The 15,252-nt window shown below is 50.3% G+C and overlaps 1 protein-coding gene across 2 annotated transcripts in view; it reads left to right on the top strand.

The window, feature by feature from the left end:
• LOC147428584 (RNA polymerase II C-terminal domain phosphatase-like 4) overlaps positions 1-14,988 on the top strand; it is a 63,824-nt gene extending 48,836 nt beyond the window's left edge. For both annotated transcript variants that reach the window (XM_086496568.1, XM_086496569.1), the window contains exons 3-9: positions 11,801-11,895; positions 11,979-12,109; positions 12,244-12,433; positions 12,597-12,895; positions 13,027-13,224; positions 14,034-14,084; positions 14,171-14,988. In XM_086496568.1, coding sequence (XP_086352694.1) covers positions 11,801-11,895; positions 11,979-12,109; positions 12,244-12,433; positions 12,597-12,895; positions 13,027-13,224; positions 14,034-14,084; positions 14,171-14,539 — 1,333 coding nt within the window. In that variant the 3' untranslated portion in view covers positions 14,540-14,988. The remainder of the gene's footprint in view (positions 1-11,800; positions 11,896-11,978; positions 12,110-12,243; positions 12,434-12,596; positions 12,896-13,026; positions 13,225-14,033; positions 14,085-14,170) is intronic.
• The last annotated feature ends 264 nt before the right edge of the window (positions 14,989-15,252 follow it).

Genomic DNA, 15,252 nt, shown 5'->3' with positions numbered 1-15,252 from the left:
TAAGGTGGTGGTGATCTGGCCACGGTGTCCACTGGACCACCACCTGTAAAATTTGCCACGTGTCACTGCCTAGGTGAGAGTCCGTCCAGTGTGAACTCCTGACCAACTGTGACCAATTGAACTAACTGTCTGTCCTGCACAAGTGACACTGTAGCCCTACTACAGGTTGCCCGCCACAAGACCACTCACCGTCTAGGTGAGAGAGAACACTGAAACTAGAGAGAACAGTGAAACAAGCAGGAAAAACGCAGTACACTCTGACTGAAGAAGATTTTGAGTTCCTAGGAGGAAGGTATCAATGAAGCAATGTAGATATTTGCAAGATATGCTGAAGAAGCAATAACCCTGCCTCAATGTGGTAAGCTGTCCAGAAGGTAGAAACTGAAGACTGACCAAGATGAACAAATCCCAGCAAGTCTCGACGCTAGTGTAAATGCAGCCAAAAGAGCATGGAGTTGGCTACCACGAATGGTATTTGTCCGAACAGAAGACAATAAGGGTAAACTTGAAATGCTCCCGGCTTTAGATCGACACGTGGAGCCTCCGCCGCAATGAAACTTTTTGAAAATTTCCCGGTTTTCTACAAGGCAATGCTCAAACTCTTAACTTGAATGCACCTGTAGTAGTTGCTTCTAACACTGGAGGGTTGAGGAAAGGGTTGAGAGGATAGTGGTCTAGGGAGTGAATATGGAGAGCGGAGAGACAAGGGATGGTAGGGGGAGGGTAGGGGTGAGAGGGAGTAGGTATGGACGAGCGGAGGAGAGGGGGTGGGTGGGGGCGAGGAGGGAGAGAGGGGGTGGGTAGGGGCAAGGGGGTTAGGGTAGGGGCGAGTAGAGGGTTGTGAGGGGCGAGGGGGAGTGGGTAGGGGCGAGGAGGGGATAGGGTCTAGGGGGTAGTGAGGGGTGAGTAGAGGGGTGGTGAGGGGCGAGGAGGAAGGAGGGGGTCGGTGGGTGAGGGTAGGGGGAAGTAGAGGGGTGGTGAGGACGAAAGGGGGAGTGGGTGGGGGTGAGGAGGGGGTGGGTAGGGGCGAGGAGGGGATAGGGTCTAGGGGGGGTGGTTTGGTGAAAGGGTGGGTAGGGGACTGCAATGAGGGTGAAGGTCTTTTTGGATGCACATGCACATATAGCCTCCTAGCAAAGCTGAAGCTGACTTGTTCCAATTTTGTGGTAGTTTGATTCTCAACAGAAGGTCCACATAGCAGTATACTCACTGGTCTTCCCAATAGTTTTACACACGAGTCTCTTCCAAAATCAGTATTGCTGGATGCTTCTGTAACCTTGAATGAGGCTAACCTTATCTTCTGTATAGCGGACATGCAGACCTCACATTGTGAAGTTTTCGTCCGAGTTACGACCAATTGATATTGTGCTAATTCTTTCTATCTTTTGTGGTGCGTATGCCCTATCAACTACCTTTTCTTTTGTGCTAATTTTTCCAATTTAACGCTTCTCTTAGTGCTAGGCTTCATTATGGCTGAGTCTGCCCTTGATCTCCGGAGTCATGACAGAAACTCAGCACGCTGAACTTTGTGTTGATGTATGCTCATGTGTGTGTGCGGGTGGTGTGTGTTGTGTTTGGGAGCATATGTTTGTGCCTAGTTCTACACCCACTATTGGGCACTGACGACGTTAGTGGGGATGTCGTGGTATTTAGTCAATACTATGCATGATGGAGCTGATGGTTATATTGTCTCGTGGGTGACTACCATGAGTCTATACCTTGCACTTTCCTTCAAGGGTGAATCTGGGTATATCCTTGATTCATCTAGGTATATAACCTTATCTTCTGTGACAGCAATTTGCTCTACATCTTGTCTAGCAGCTCGGGGTGGGTACAAGGATCGCAGAAGTGTCTTTCCTTTTACTGGGTCTGGAGATGGGACTGCTAAAGAATTCCCTGTAGGTGAAGAGGCTGCCTCGTCAAGGAGCACAGAGACACCATGAGCAGGGAACTCATCAAGCTTGAAATCAACATTTTTTTGTTGTATCCCGTCTTGAGGAAGCTCGGTGAAGGGGAGTTCGCTAGACACAGAGGAGAGCTTATTCTTGGTCAGAGAAGCAGACACCAATGGGGCTGATGATGGGGAGGTGAGGGGGGGGGGGGGGGGGGGGGGGTGAACTCCTGTAAAGGAGATCTGTTTCCGCTACTATGAATCTTTGTAGGCTCACCCAATCCAAAGGCTTCCGCCAAGGGCGCATGGTGAGTAGGTTCTATGACCTCCACCCTTTGAGCTGACTTAGGTGGCTCATTGGGTTTAGTTACTGTGGAAACATTGAAAGAGGGTGTACCCTCAGGCAAAGATTGAATAGAGGCTCCATAACAAGGCATAGATTTGATAGCTCCAACCACTCCAACAGATCTTCGTCCGACCCGTCAGGTGGAGTAGGCTGTTCCAATTCAAGGCTGGTCTCTAGGAACAAAGAACTATGCTCTACGATGGGATCCATGCCTCCTTCTAGGCGAATGGGTTGCATTGGGGAGCCAGGAGTATGTATCCACATGGCGTCATTTCCCCAATCATGAAGTTCTTTAGTGTGTCACAACCATGGTCTACCGATGAGCAAGGGAAATCCGCCCTCAACCTGGGGAAGACGAACCACAACAAAATCCAAGTTAAAGGTTAAGTCTTGTACCTGCAGAGGCACTTTGTCCACTATGCCCACTGGGTAGACTGTCCGCTAGGCCAATGTAATTGTGGAAGGGAGCAAGGCGAGTAGGCTGTAGACCTAGAGCTAACATAGTGAAGGTTGATGCCAGATCCACCATCCACTATCACTCCTGAGAATTGCCGCCCCAAGATGGACACGGTGAGATGAGGGCTTCTATAATCAGTGAGGGGAGCAGCGGGTTGGGATATCATATAGGACTCTGATGGCCGCACTGGGATGTGCCCACCACTAGGACTTGCTCCGGGGTAGAGTGATTGAATAACAGCAAGGGTGTCACTTCTAAAAGTCGCATCTAGCCGCAACATGTCATAGAGGGACACTTGTTGGAAGGTATTCTTCAAGATTGTCTCTGTTGTAAGCTTTTCTTTTTCTACCAGTGGTTTCTTTTGTACCTTGATCTTCTGTAGATCGGAAACTGCTTCCAAGAAGGCTCCATCAATATCGAAGAGCAAAGATTTGGATTCTTGCTTGTCACTGGGTGATGGCTTGTCAACAGTTGAAGGTAGGGTATCCATTGTTGTGGGAATCTGTGGGGGAGTTGAATGTGCTGGAATGCTAAGACCAAGCTGCGCGAAAAATCTGCTTGTTGTATTTGGAAAAATCTGCCTGCTGTATGAAAGAAATTGCCCGCTGTGTTTCAGATGTGTTTGAAAGGCTGCCGAATTTAAAATTTTAAAAATTTTAAAAAATATGGGCAGAATCCGGGGGGGAGTGGGTGAGGGGCAAAAATCTGCAGCGCGGGGGGGGGGGGGGATTGCAGGCTGTGGGAAGGGGGGGATAGGGGGCAAATCTGTGGGAGGGGGGGGGGGGGGGGGGGGGGGGGGGGGGACTGCAGGCTGCGCGAAGGGGGTGGGGGGTTACCACAGGCAGTGCGAGCGGGGTTGCTGGGAGAGAGTGGCGCGAGGGGGGGGGGGGGGGGGGGCGGCGCAAAAGGGGGGAAAAGGGGGGGGGGGGGGGGGGTGACCTGGATTGCAGAGAGAGAGAGAGAGAGAGAGAGAGAGAGAGAGAGAGAGAGAGATGGTATGTCGGGTCCCAAACCCTCAAGGGCCCCCTTGCTCTGTTGTTAGAGGAAGTACTTTCTTTATTGTTGCACAAATGCTATTGATGCTGGGTACTAATGAGATACCGAAGGGTATCTAGGGTACTGTTGGGTACTCATGGATTCTATGTCGATGACGACGACGAGGTACTGATGGGTTCTATGTCAACTACGATGACGACGACAACTAGGTACTGATGGGTTCTATGTTGACGACGACAACGACGACGACGAGGTACTGATGGGCTCTATGACAACGACGACGACGACGAGGTACTAATGGGCTCTATGACAACGACGACGACGACGAGGTACTGATGGGCTCTATGACAACGACGACGACGACGACGGTACTTATGGGTCTATGTCGACGACGATGACGAGGAGGAGGAGGTATTGATGGGTTCTGTGGGGTACCGCTGATCCCTATGCTGAGCTATGCAAGAGCCAAGACGAACACAAGGGGTACTAGGTGCTGGGGTAGTGTGTCCACGACGACGAGGCTATGGCTGAATGCAGAAACTGCTAGCGATGCCGATGGCTCGAATCTGCAACCGTGGCGAGGCCAAGGGCTGAAATTTGATAGCGATCAAAAGCTGAAAACGCTAGCCTTTCTTGGCTGAAGCGCTGAGGAAAGTCTGAGGCAGTGATGGTTCGCTGCTCATTCTCATCATATATGTAGATGACACACTAATTGTAGAAAAGTCTATTAAGGAGATTGCCAAATTGAAGCAAATGTTGAGAAAAACCTTTGCTATGAACAATTTGGGAGAAGTAAATCATTTTCTTGATATGCATATCAAGAGAGAGAAGGAAAATGGGTATTCTTGAGTTGTCTGAGGAATAATATATCCACAAGGTTCTACAAAATTTCAAAAACCGGCATTCCAAGGTACGAGAGTTTGCATAGCTAATCGCTTATTTGGTCATGCAAAAGGGCCGCTGGATGTTTTGCTCTGGCAAAACAGCCTGCTGAGTACCCCATTGCCGTCATTTTTTTTTTTCCAAGAAAAAGATTCTTCTATTAGTTATTGAAACTGCCCATAGGGCTACAACCACCTCTTCAAGAGAGTGCTACAACAACCATGGTGGGAGACTCTCCCAATGAATAAACCAGTATATGTACAATGAGGCTAAATCAAGAAATGGGGGGAGGGAAGAGCCACACAGGTGGTCGGTAATGCCATCGGAGTCCACCCTGGACGATGGTGTAAAAAGGCCCAGGATGCCAGAGTCGAAGGAAAGCCTCCCGACGCTCCCGCATGCGGTCGGAGCTGCCATGTAGTCCCTCAAGCTGTCCTTTGAGAGTATGGATCAACTCTAGCCAAAAATCACGAACAGTCTCTGCTGGTGGCACAGGGCGAGCCTCAAAGATGCGGAAGCAGCGGGCCCGCCAGATGAACCAGAGTGTCAGGCCACTGATGAGCTCCCAACACTCCTCTCTCTCACTGCACCACTCCTGTGGACTAAGCTTTGTAGCAGGCTGGAGTGTAGGTCGCCCCTCCTGCATCACTATCATCCTGCTGGTGGAAGATGGCTCAAACTGAAGTGCCGGGCCCGTGAGGGTGGACCAAGCCGCTGCCCCCCAAGTGTACTGTCGAGCCGTGGAGAGAGCAGGCATCAGCCGAAGAACTCGTAGCCACACCTGCTGGGCCGAGGGACAGTCCCATAGACAGTGACGCTCACTCTCCACCAAATGGCCACAAGCTGCACATGCAGCCGAGAGACCACTATGCACTAGCCAACTCCCTACTGCTGTAGCTCTGTGTGCGACCAGCCACTGAAACAAGGTGACTCGCCTCGGCTGTCTGGAGTCCCACAGCCTCTCCCAAAAGGCTGTCAAGAACTCAACTGTGAGACCCTCCGCCTGCCAATGAGGTGCTTCAGCAGGGCGTGCCTCTCTCTGTGCTGCTAGTATATGACGTCCCAGTCGAATAGTGTATTGAAAGAACGAGACTCTTGGGTGGTTTGCAGAAGAGAAGGGGTCCCTCCATAGCCACTCACCAGGATCCCACTATACTCGTGCCAGTGGACAACACTCCCAAGCCCATAGCCTCTAGTGTCCAGTCTCAAGAGCTGCTGGGTCAGGGTCTATGACACAAGTCCTCCCACAGATGCCCACTACTCGGATCCTGTGAAAACAACACTCTGCTACCTGCGGGGCCTCTACTGCAACTTGCTGTAGGAATCCCTCACCTTGAAGCTCGAAGAACAGGGCTGGGACAGTCTCTGAGCAGGCCCCTGACTGAGATGAGAACCTCCAGTCGTGTGAAGGCTCCCATCCACCGGGGCGCTACTGGCTCGAGAGGCGTGAACCACTCAGCTGGAACTGACTCTGAATGTCCTGACACATGCTCTGCACCCCTCTCATGCCCTGTAGCTAGAGCCCCTGCACCTCCAAACCTGTGAACTCTAGCCAGTCACCTAAAGAACGCGCTGGACCTGCTGCCATGGGACCCCAGGAAACATGAGGCCGACTACCAACCAAGTGGCCTCTTGGAGTGCTAACCATGGGGTTCCAGACGAGGGGCTGCTGTAGGCGCTCCTCCGTGCACGTAGGCTGTCTCTGCTCCAGTCCACGCCGTAAGAGCTCCCAAGATCGAAGCAAACTCATAGCAAAGCGGTCCTCCAGTCTCCTGCTCAAACCAACTCTGCGCATCTCTGTAAAGATCCATCTGGTTGAAGGTTGCCAAGGGCCTCCTGACTGAGGCACCCTAGCACGAAGCCGCTGTAGCAAGAACTCCTTCCAGGGCTCCTCACCTGGAAGAAGTCCTCTGACGATCAACTTCCCAAGAAGGGCTCTGCTCTGCTGTGCTGGATCAATGATCCCAAGCCCTCCCTGTGAACAAGGAGAGTGATGATCTACCAAGCCACCTTGGCTCGGGCTATCTGAGTGTCACGTCCTGACCAAAGGAAGTTCCTGATCAGCCTCTCTACCTGGCTGATACAAGAACTCGAGAAGATCCAGCAGGAAGTGATGTACCACATAGTCGCCAACAACACCTGGTTGGCAACTACTACTCTACCAGCCAAAGAAAGTCGTGATGAGCTCCAATGTAGCAACTTTATCTTGATAGACAGGAGAAGGGGAGCAATCTGCTGCTCGGGAGACAAGTCCAAACCAACCTGACAGCCCAAGTAACGAACTGCAGTCCCTGGAGGAATCCACCTGAAACCCTCTCTTGGCATCCAATCTGGCACAGGAGCACTACCAACCGAGAAAGCCGCTGTCTTTCTCCAGTTGATCAGTGCGCCCGATGCACAACAGAAGGTCTCCAGAGCCTACTCACATCTGTGAAGGTTGGCCTCCTGGCCATCTAAGTACAAGGCTGAGTCGTCGGCAAACTCAACGCCCAATAGCTCATCTCCCCGAATAGAGAGTGCTAAGCCCCGTAGACCAACCTGCTACGACACCAAAAACCTGCTCATCGCCTCCGCATAGAACAGAAAGAGGAAGGGGGCAAGAGGACAGCTCTGTCTGACCGAGCGAGTAAGCATGAAGCGATCACCTCTACCTCCTGCCAAAAGTACCTGACTATGAGCCTGTCTGTACAAGGCTGACACCCCTATGATCCATGCATCTGAGAAGCCCATCCTGCATAGAGTGCCCTCTAGAAAGTCCCAGTCAACTCTGTCGTATGCCTTCTTGAAATCGAGAAGAAGAATCACGAGGTCCTCACCACGGAGCCGTGCGAGGGCAGAAGCCTCCCAAAAAGTAAAGATGTTGTCAAGGATACTGCGTTCCTTGACAAAACCTGTCTGGGTCCCATGTATAAGGCTCTCTAGAAGTGGCTCAATCCTCAAACTTAGAGCCTTGGCAAGAATTTTGTAGACTGAGTTGAGGATGGTGATGGGGCGCCACTGTCGAATCTCATCCAAGGAGCCACCCTCCTTGGGAATGAGGTAGATCAGGCCCTCACTCATGCTGTCAGGCATCACTCCTGTTTGCAAAATGTACTGAAAAGCACTACAGAGATCTGGGCCAAGCAAGTCCCAGTACTCCAAGAAAAAACTGGGAGTCAACCCATCCTCACCTGGACAGTTACCACGGGGAAGGGCCCTAAGAGCCATGTGCAGCTCCTCAAGCTGAAGTGGCAGCTCTAACCTCTGACGCATCTCCTCAGTCACAAGACAAGGCATCTGTGCCCAAACCTGCTCCCTGCATGGATCCTGACGCTCTGAATTGGGCTCTGCAGACAGTAACTCACGGTAAAAGTCAGTAGCAACTGCACGCATATCCTCGGGCTCAGAAGCAACTGACCCGCCTGGCCTCCTCAACTGACTGACCTTGGCATGCGAGTGCCGAGGTCCCACTGCCTCAAAGAAAGCACCAGTCACTCTGTCGCCCACCTGGGTCCACTGAGATGCCTGTCGGTGGAAAACAAACTCATGTCGCCTCTCCTCTGTGCTAGCAAGCTCCTGTTGAGCCTGCTGTAACTGCTCCTCCAACCAAGGACTGTCAGGATGTTGCTCCTGCATCCTCTGTAACGAAGCAATGCCCTGTCTGAGATGCTGCTTCGCCTCTCTTGCTGCAGCCCGGCGAGCCAGAGACTCCTGGAGAAAAAAATGGCTAATCTGAGCTAGGCCTTAGGCCACTCTATCAGCAGGAGAATCTTGCCTGTCCATGCCCTCTGTCCAGAGAGACTCTACCCTCTCTCTGAGTGCTGAGTCTAACAAGACCCTCTCTGGGATGCGAAGCATCGTACTCCCACTCCTCTGCCTGTCTGTCACTGTGAGGATCACTGGTGCATGGTCCGAGAAGGAGGTCCCTACCGGGATGCCCACTGACCCTCCCAAGTCACTAAAGTGGTCAGTAGTGTAGAAGCGATCTATCCGTGATAGATTCACTCCTCCCACTCTGCGGTCCGATCGAGAGAAGGCAAGACTGTCTGGGGACCTCACAAAACCAGAGTGTTGCCACACATCCGAGACCCTCAGAGTCATACAAAACCTCTCCCAAGCTGCCAACTCAACTCCATGCACAGTAGCATGGCTACCACCAATCCTGTCAGAAGGGTCCTCCAACATGTTGAAGTCCCCTCCTATGCACCAATGTTCTGCCTACGGCAAAGACTCAACAATCTGTGACCAAAACTCTGCACGAGCACTCGCCACATTGGGCGCATAGATGTTCAGGAAACCCATTAGGCTACCCTGAACCTGCATAGTAATCCACTGAGCCTTGCCTGGCACAATAATCCCTCTGCCCACCAAAATGGCCTGCTGCAATGAGTCCGCAATAGTCATACATACCCCACCCTGGATGCCTCCAAGTCCAAAAGCAGCTGACCAAAAAGTATCAGCTCGTCCACGCAAGAGTGACCACAACGTCTAATGCGGCTCTCACATAGATGGTGCTCCTGAAGCATAAGGAGATCAATCTCTCCTCCCAAAAGGCAACGCTGAAGCTCCTGATGTAGTCGGCCCCGCTGACGCTGAAACTGGGGCCCACCTAGTCCCTGCACGTTCCATGAGACGATCCTCATGGGGAGCGAGAGAGAACAGATGTTGCTGCAGCAGCTAGACGGGCTATCTTCGAGGCTGGCTTGGATGGGGAGTAATCCGTATTCGAGCGTCCTCTAGATAGGCGTGACTGCAACGAGTGCCTGGCCCAAGCCCAAGCAGAGGGAGCCGTACGTAAAGTAACCTCCTTTGTCCAGGTGTCCTCATGAATGTATACATAGCATGGCAAGCACTGTGTACCAGCAAAGAAGTAAACCACAATGTGCCTACATCCTGCTGAGTCTAGAGGTGTCACCGTAAACTTGGCCAATGGCCACAACGTCTGAAGCATGTCTGTAACTCCTAGTTCTCCCATGTGGTGAGAGAACTCTAGGACCTGTGTGTGCAACCATCCCAACACTGAGTCGAGAGTCCACTCTGTCTGGGCCTTGCCGCAAAGGGGGAAGGAGAAACCAACTGCCGAGTCCAAGGCCTCTGTCCCCCTAGCGGCAAGGAAGAGAACATGGACCCTGAAGCAGGCTGCCTCATGGTCTGTTGAGGGGTCGCCAAGAAAACGAGTGAAGCCGTAGTCGAAGAAGTCCCATCGGCGTCGGATGTCAATGCTCGTCAGACCTCGAGGGATAGCTGCAAGGGAAGATGTCTGTACCTGCAGAGGGGGCCGTAGGAAAGGCTGGCCCTCTCTCGCTAGGCGACTCGTGGCAAAGGAGATCTCCTAGCCGCCGGAGAAGGCCCTGCCCCCTGGGTCGATTGTGGAACTTGAGCAGGAGGGGGGGGAGAAGGAGCTGTGGGAAGCGGTGGAGAGGAGGGGCGGGAGGGGGGGACAGAGGCAGAGGGGCGGGGGGAAGAGGCGGCGGGAGTAGGAGGCGGGGGGGGAGGATGAGGAAGAGGAGGGGAACTCTGGGGCGGGCGGGGCTGTTGAGGGTGAAGCTGGGGTGGGGGCTGGAGCAGGGACCTCCTCCTGCTCAAGAGGACCAAAAAGGTCCCCCGTGGGAACCCATTGCTGCTGAGTAGGCGCATGAGGACCACTCTGAGTGCGAGGTTGATGCTGTGGCCCTTGTCGTCGTCTACCACGGGCCTGCTGCCATCCCTCCTCCGCTGGAGCCCCAGGCTCAGAGGGTGGCTCTGCATGTGTGCGCTGTGTCTCTGTCTGTGGTTGCTGGCCAGCCCTTGCAGGTTGGGGCTGAGGCTGTGGTGTAGGACGAGGTCTCCTCCGTGGACAGGCCTTCGCTAGATGGCCCATCTGTCGACAAATGAAGCATTGGTTCGGGAGGCCCGAATACTCCACACTCTGTCTAAACCAACCCCTACTCACCCGAGGCAAAAGAATAACCTTCGGGAGCGTGTGAGTGTCTCTGACCAAAACGCGAAATAAGGGAATGCTAGCCGTCTTGGCAGCTACTACTGAGGCTGCCGTGCGAGGTGTCTCCAGGACCGTCCCAATGGTTGAGCCGATCCTGGACAAAAGAGGTAGGTACTCCCTCCGCAAACCCGGGAAGCAGACGGAAATGGGGATGTCTGCCTCCTCTACCAGAACATCCGAAGCAGGGTCAAAACCATGTCTCCACTGTCGAAAGTGGGCTTGAGCTGCTCGGATGGTCAAAGGACTCATGGCGATGACCTTGGACGCCATCTCGGAGGCCTCAAACTCGATCTGATAGTAGCTTTGTCCGAGTATCTGAACGTCCAAGATCTTGCCCACCTCTGCGAGAAGGCGGGCCTGGAGAAGGTCACGCAGCTCTCCTCTGTTGGGTCGGGTGCCGAGCATCTTGCAGATGACCGAGGTCGCCTGCAAACGCTCTACCTCTGCGGCTAGGCTCGCTTGCTCTGTCGGTGAAAGAGCAAGTCGAATGGTGGGCTCAACGGAGTTGGGCGAGGGGGCTTCGGAGGAGTCCCTCTTGGGGCGGAGCATGAGCCTCCATTAGTGTTTGCTGCTCTGAAGGAGAAGGGCGGACGAGAAGGCTAACGCTTGAGAGCTCGGCAAGAAGAATCCAACTGAGAATCCACTGCCAAGCAGTTCAAGCGAGGCCTTCGGAAGGGGGGGCGGGGGGGGGGGGGTGAGGATAAGGGGGCTGGAGAGGCGAGGGCAGCGAACAGGATGGGGGCAGCGGGCGGGGCTGCACTCAGGCTGGGCTGCGCGCTGGCTGGGTGCAGGCGCAGCAGCGCTCGCGGGCAGACAGCGCGCAGGCAGAGGGCAGCGCGAGGGCGAAGGCGAAGGGGGGACTATGGCGCGGGGGAGCAGGAGCAGGCGGGGGGCAGGGGGGGGGGGGTATGGGGAGCGCGGGGGAGCAGCAGCGAGCCCGTTCGAGTGTGCACACAAACTTTCGCCACTCAACAATTGAACATCCATTGCCGTCATATTTGAAACTAAGCAAGGAATATTCTCCCAAGTCAAAATGTTGAGAAAGTCGAAATGGAAAATGGGCCATATTTTCATGTATGCTATGCAGTGAAACATATCCTCTGGTACTTGGACTCGATGGTGACTTTTCTTTGTTTGGTACTTTTAATGTGCTTAGGCCTCAATCTCTTGCTTCTGAACTGACTTGTTTCTGTGGTTTTTGCTGTTTTAGAGTGTCTTAAAAAAAGAGAGTTCCAGTGTGGTAAGAAGATTTTAATTTGTGTTTTGCAGAAATACAAAAAAACGGAAACATTATGAGAGTGATTTGGATGACTCATTGAGACATACACTCTCGAGCAAAGTTGTTGCTGATAATAAGTGTAACGGTATGTTTATTTCTTGGCATTCATAAGCATTCGTGTTGGAGATCTGGCAGTCAATTATCTCACTTTATTTGTCGTTATATCAGGTAACATAGATGCAAATCGTTGTCCACCCCATCCTGGGTATCTACATGGCCTATGTATTCGGTGTGGCTTTCTAAAGACGCTTGATGATATCATTGATGAGCGGAATGTGGCCCTGCGATATATTCATGCGGTTTGTATGAGTTTCTTAGAAAGTTCTTGTTGTTTGTTCTTCCGTGATTATTCTTGCTTGCTTAGAAAGTTTCTTTGTTTGAGTAGACATATACCAGTTAACCTTAAAAGTTTTGATTATTGGTTCTACCGCAGGGTTTGGAGGTCTCTAATCAAGAGGCAGATAGAATCAGAAGCAATGAGCTCGAAAAGATCCTTCTTAGGAAAAAACTCTATCTCGTACTGGACCTCGACCACACTCTTCTAAATTCAGCAAGATTTATTGAGGTTACTTCAGATGAGGATGCTTACCTGCAAGCCGTTTACATGGTGAAAGAAAACATAGGTAGGACACTTAACATGCTTATGTCCTGCTTTATTACGTGTTTTGCATCTTTAGCAGGCTTGTTTCTCTCTCTACCCTTCAGACCCCTTATTATGTTGCTATTGCACGTTCTGCCATTTTCTTGATAGAAGATAACTTATTTGCTGAAGTATATTCTTTGCAGCACCTGAGCTACGTAAAGAAACTGGCCTTTACAATCTTCACAGTCTGCAAATGTGGACTAAGTTGCGTCCTTTTGTGCATGATTTTCTCAAAGAAGCTAGCAGGCTGTTTGAGCTTCATCTATACACTATGGGTGAGAGAATCTATGCACAGACAATAGCACAAATACTGGACCCATTGGGCTATTTGTTTGGAAGCCGTGTCATTTCCCAAGGAGAAAGCACATGTCGAACCACAAAAGATCTAGATGTTCTATTGGGTGCAGAATCAGCAGTCATAATTTTGGATGACACTGAGGCGGTTAGTTAACTTTGTCGAATCATTTTTTTTTCCCCTGTTAGGTGAATTCCAATTGCTGGTTGAACGCCATTAGCACGTACAAGGGTGTTATGATTGATGTCTAACATGGTTAGTCTACTACATTTTCATAGGTCTGGCCAAGGAATAAAGACAATCTTATCTTGATGGAACGGTATCACTTCTTTGGTTCAAGCTGTAAACACTTCGGAATTGCCAGTGCATCTCTATTGGAAGCAGAGAAAGACGAGGGTGAAGATGATGGTACCTTGGCTAATACCTTGAAGCTACTACGCCAAATACATACGGCCTTTTTTGATGGATATTATCAGGTGCATGTCTTATATTTTAAAAGATTCTGCTATTAATGGCAGAGACATCTGGCCTCATTTAGAGGACAGGCCATAGAGAGCACCCACTTAACATTGTCTTCTTTGCATTCTCTTATCTCCTTGGTATAAACTTGCATAGGTATAACTTGATGCTCCACCTGATTTGCTTGGAACCTTCATTTTGGTATCGCTAACTGTGAAATAATGTGCGCCGCAAATATTGCTAGCTGATCATCCAGTTCAATTGTCTTCAAAAGTAGAAGTGCAAGCTGAAATTGGAGTGAAATTCAGAGCACTGCTTTGGACTAAGGGTCCAAAGCAGTGCTCTGAATGGATAGACAAATTGGCACTTGGTTAACTTGCCTACACTAGTTTACAAACCTGACAATAAAGGGTGATGCTCTCATTTTATTGCAAAATTGTCTTGGATCAGTTGATGAAGAAAAAGCAGAATCTGTCAGGTGATTGACAAGGGTGTATATGGATTGCTCTTGGACAGCGTAGGCTGAATAGAGAGATGTCAATACAGGTTTTTGAGATGCTAGTTATTCTTGAGTACATGTATTCTCTGTAGATATCATATTGTTTCTGTCAGTCCAAGTTAAATATTTACATGAGAGAGGACAAGGCATGATGAGTTGTCTGTCTATTAATTGTATGCTATGTCAGAGTTTGCCTACATCTCCTCAGTAGTGTACTCTCTAATGTTGGCCTAGGATAAATTGGCTTTCATCAATTTGTGCTTTTATTGTATCATTTTGTATCTGGAAATGTGCGTGTTGTTTTGAAAGGCAATTCGTGACTTACAGGATGCAAAAGGAGGAACTCAGACATATGAGGGGGAACAAGATGTGAGAAAGGTATTTTTCTGTAACATATTGTCGTGATGGTAATGTGATTTTTTGAAACTCAGGTGCATAGTTCCCTTCGCTCTTTTGCTTTTCAGATTCTACGAACTATCAGGTCAAGGGTGCTTGCTGGATGTGTATTGGTCTTTAGCAGAATATTTCCAACCGGACTTTCTTCACCAGAGACGCATCCATTATGGCGGCTCGCAGAAAGTCTTGGTGCGATTTGCTCCAATTCTCTGGATGCCAGTGTCACGCATGTAGTGGCAGTTGACAAAGGTACAGACAAAGCAAGATGGGCACAAGAGCAGAACCGTCATTTGGTTCATCCCAGATGGGTTGAAGCTGCACTCCATACATGGAGGCAGCCTTGTGAAGAATTTTACTCAGTAAGTGATGCACCGTGCCTCACCACTTTCTCAAAGACCGTGAACAAGGAGCGGCCAGCAGACCCAGAGATAACATGACCATCTTTACGCTGCTATCAAGATCTAATGGCCACATTTTATGTCAGATTTCTGCCATGTCTATGTTGGAGCTTGAGAGAGAGATCTACAGCTTCCATTTTTTAACAATGAGAATCAGTTCACCTAGATGTGGAGCTCTCTAAAGGTGTGCATCAAAATATATTTTGCACTGCATGGATTGCTTCTTGTGCCATTTCAGGACATTTGTGTGTAAGAGCCATGTAAAGGACTGGTTTATGATGAGCATGTTTACTGCATAGCAGTACGGTCAAGCGTCGTGTCTTTTGACGAGCTTAACTAATGAAGATGATCAACAGTTTTGCTCTATTTCAGCAGATCACCAGATTTTGTGTACTTGAAAAATACAAGTTAACAATCTCTGTGGTATGGATAGTTTTGATATATCATAGAAGACCTGTTGCGTGTTTTAACAAAGTGCATTCCCAAAAGCAGGTGTAAAGCCTGAATGTATTGATGTGTGCATTGATGTATTGATCTTTGAGGTCTCTTGGGATTGTTCCTACGACGTTAAAATCTCTCTCTTCTCCTCTCTTCTCTTCTACTCTTTCTAGTCTACACCCTCTTTTAACTTTCTAGATTATGAACTCCAAATACCCACTTTTCCTCTCTCCAGCTTTAAAGTGTTGGAGCACTTCAATTTTCTCAATCTCGAATCAATATAAGCAACATACAAATGGTCATGGGGGTGGTAC

Source organism: Adiantum capillus-veneris, chromosome 23, assembly GCF_014529385.1.
Source record: "Adiantum capillus-veneris isolate H3 chromosome 23, ASM1452938v2, whole genome shotgun sequence".
In the NCBI taxonomy this organism is placed as follows: Eukaryota; Viridiplantae; Streptophyta; class Polypodiopsida; order Polypodiales; family Pteridaceae; genus Adiantum; species Adiantum capillus-veneris.
Note: the sequence above shows the minus strand (reverse complement) of the source record. Positions and strands in the feature narration are given on the sequence as shown.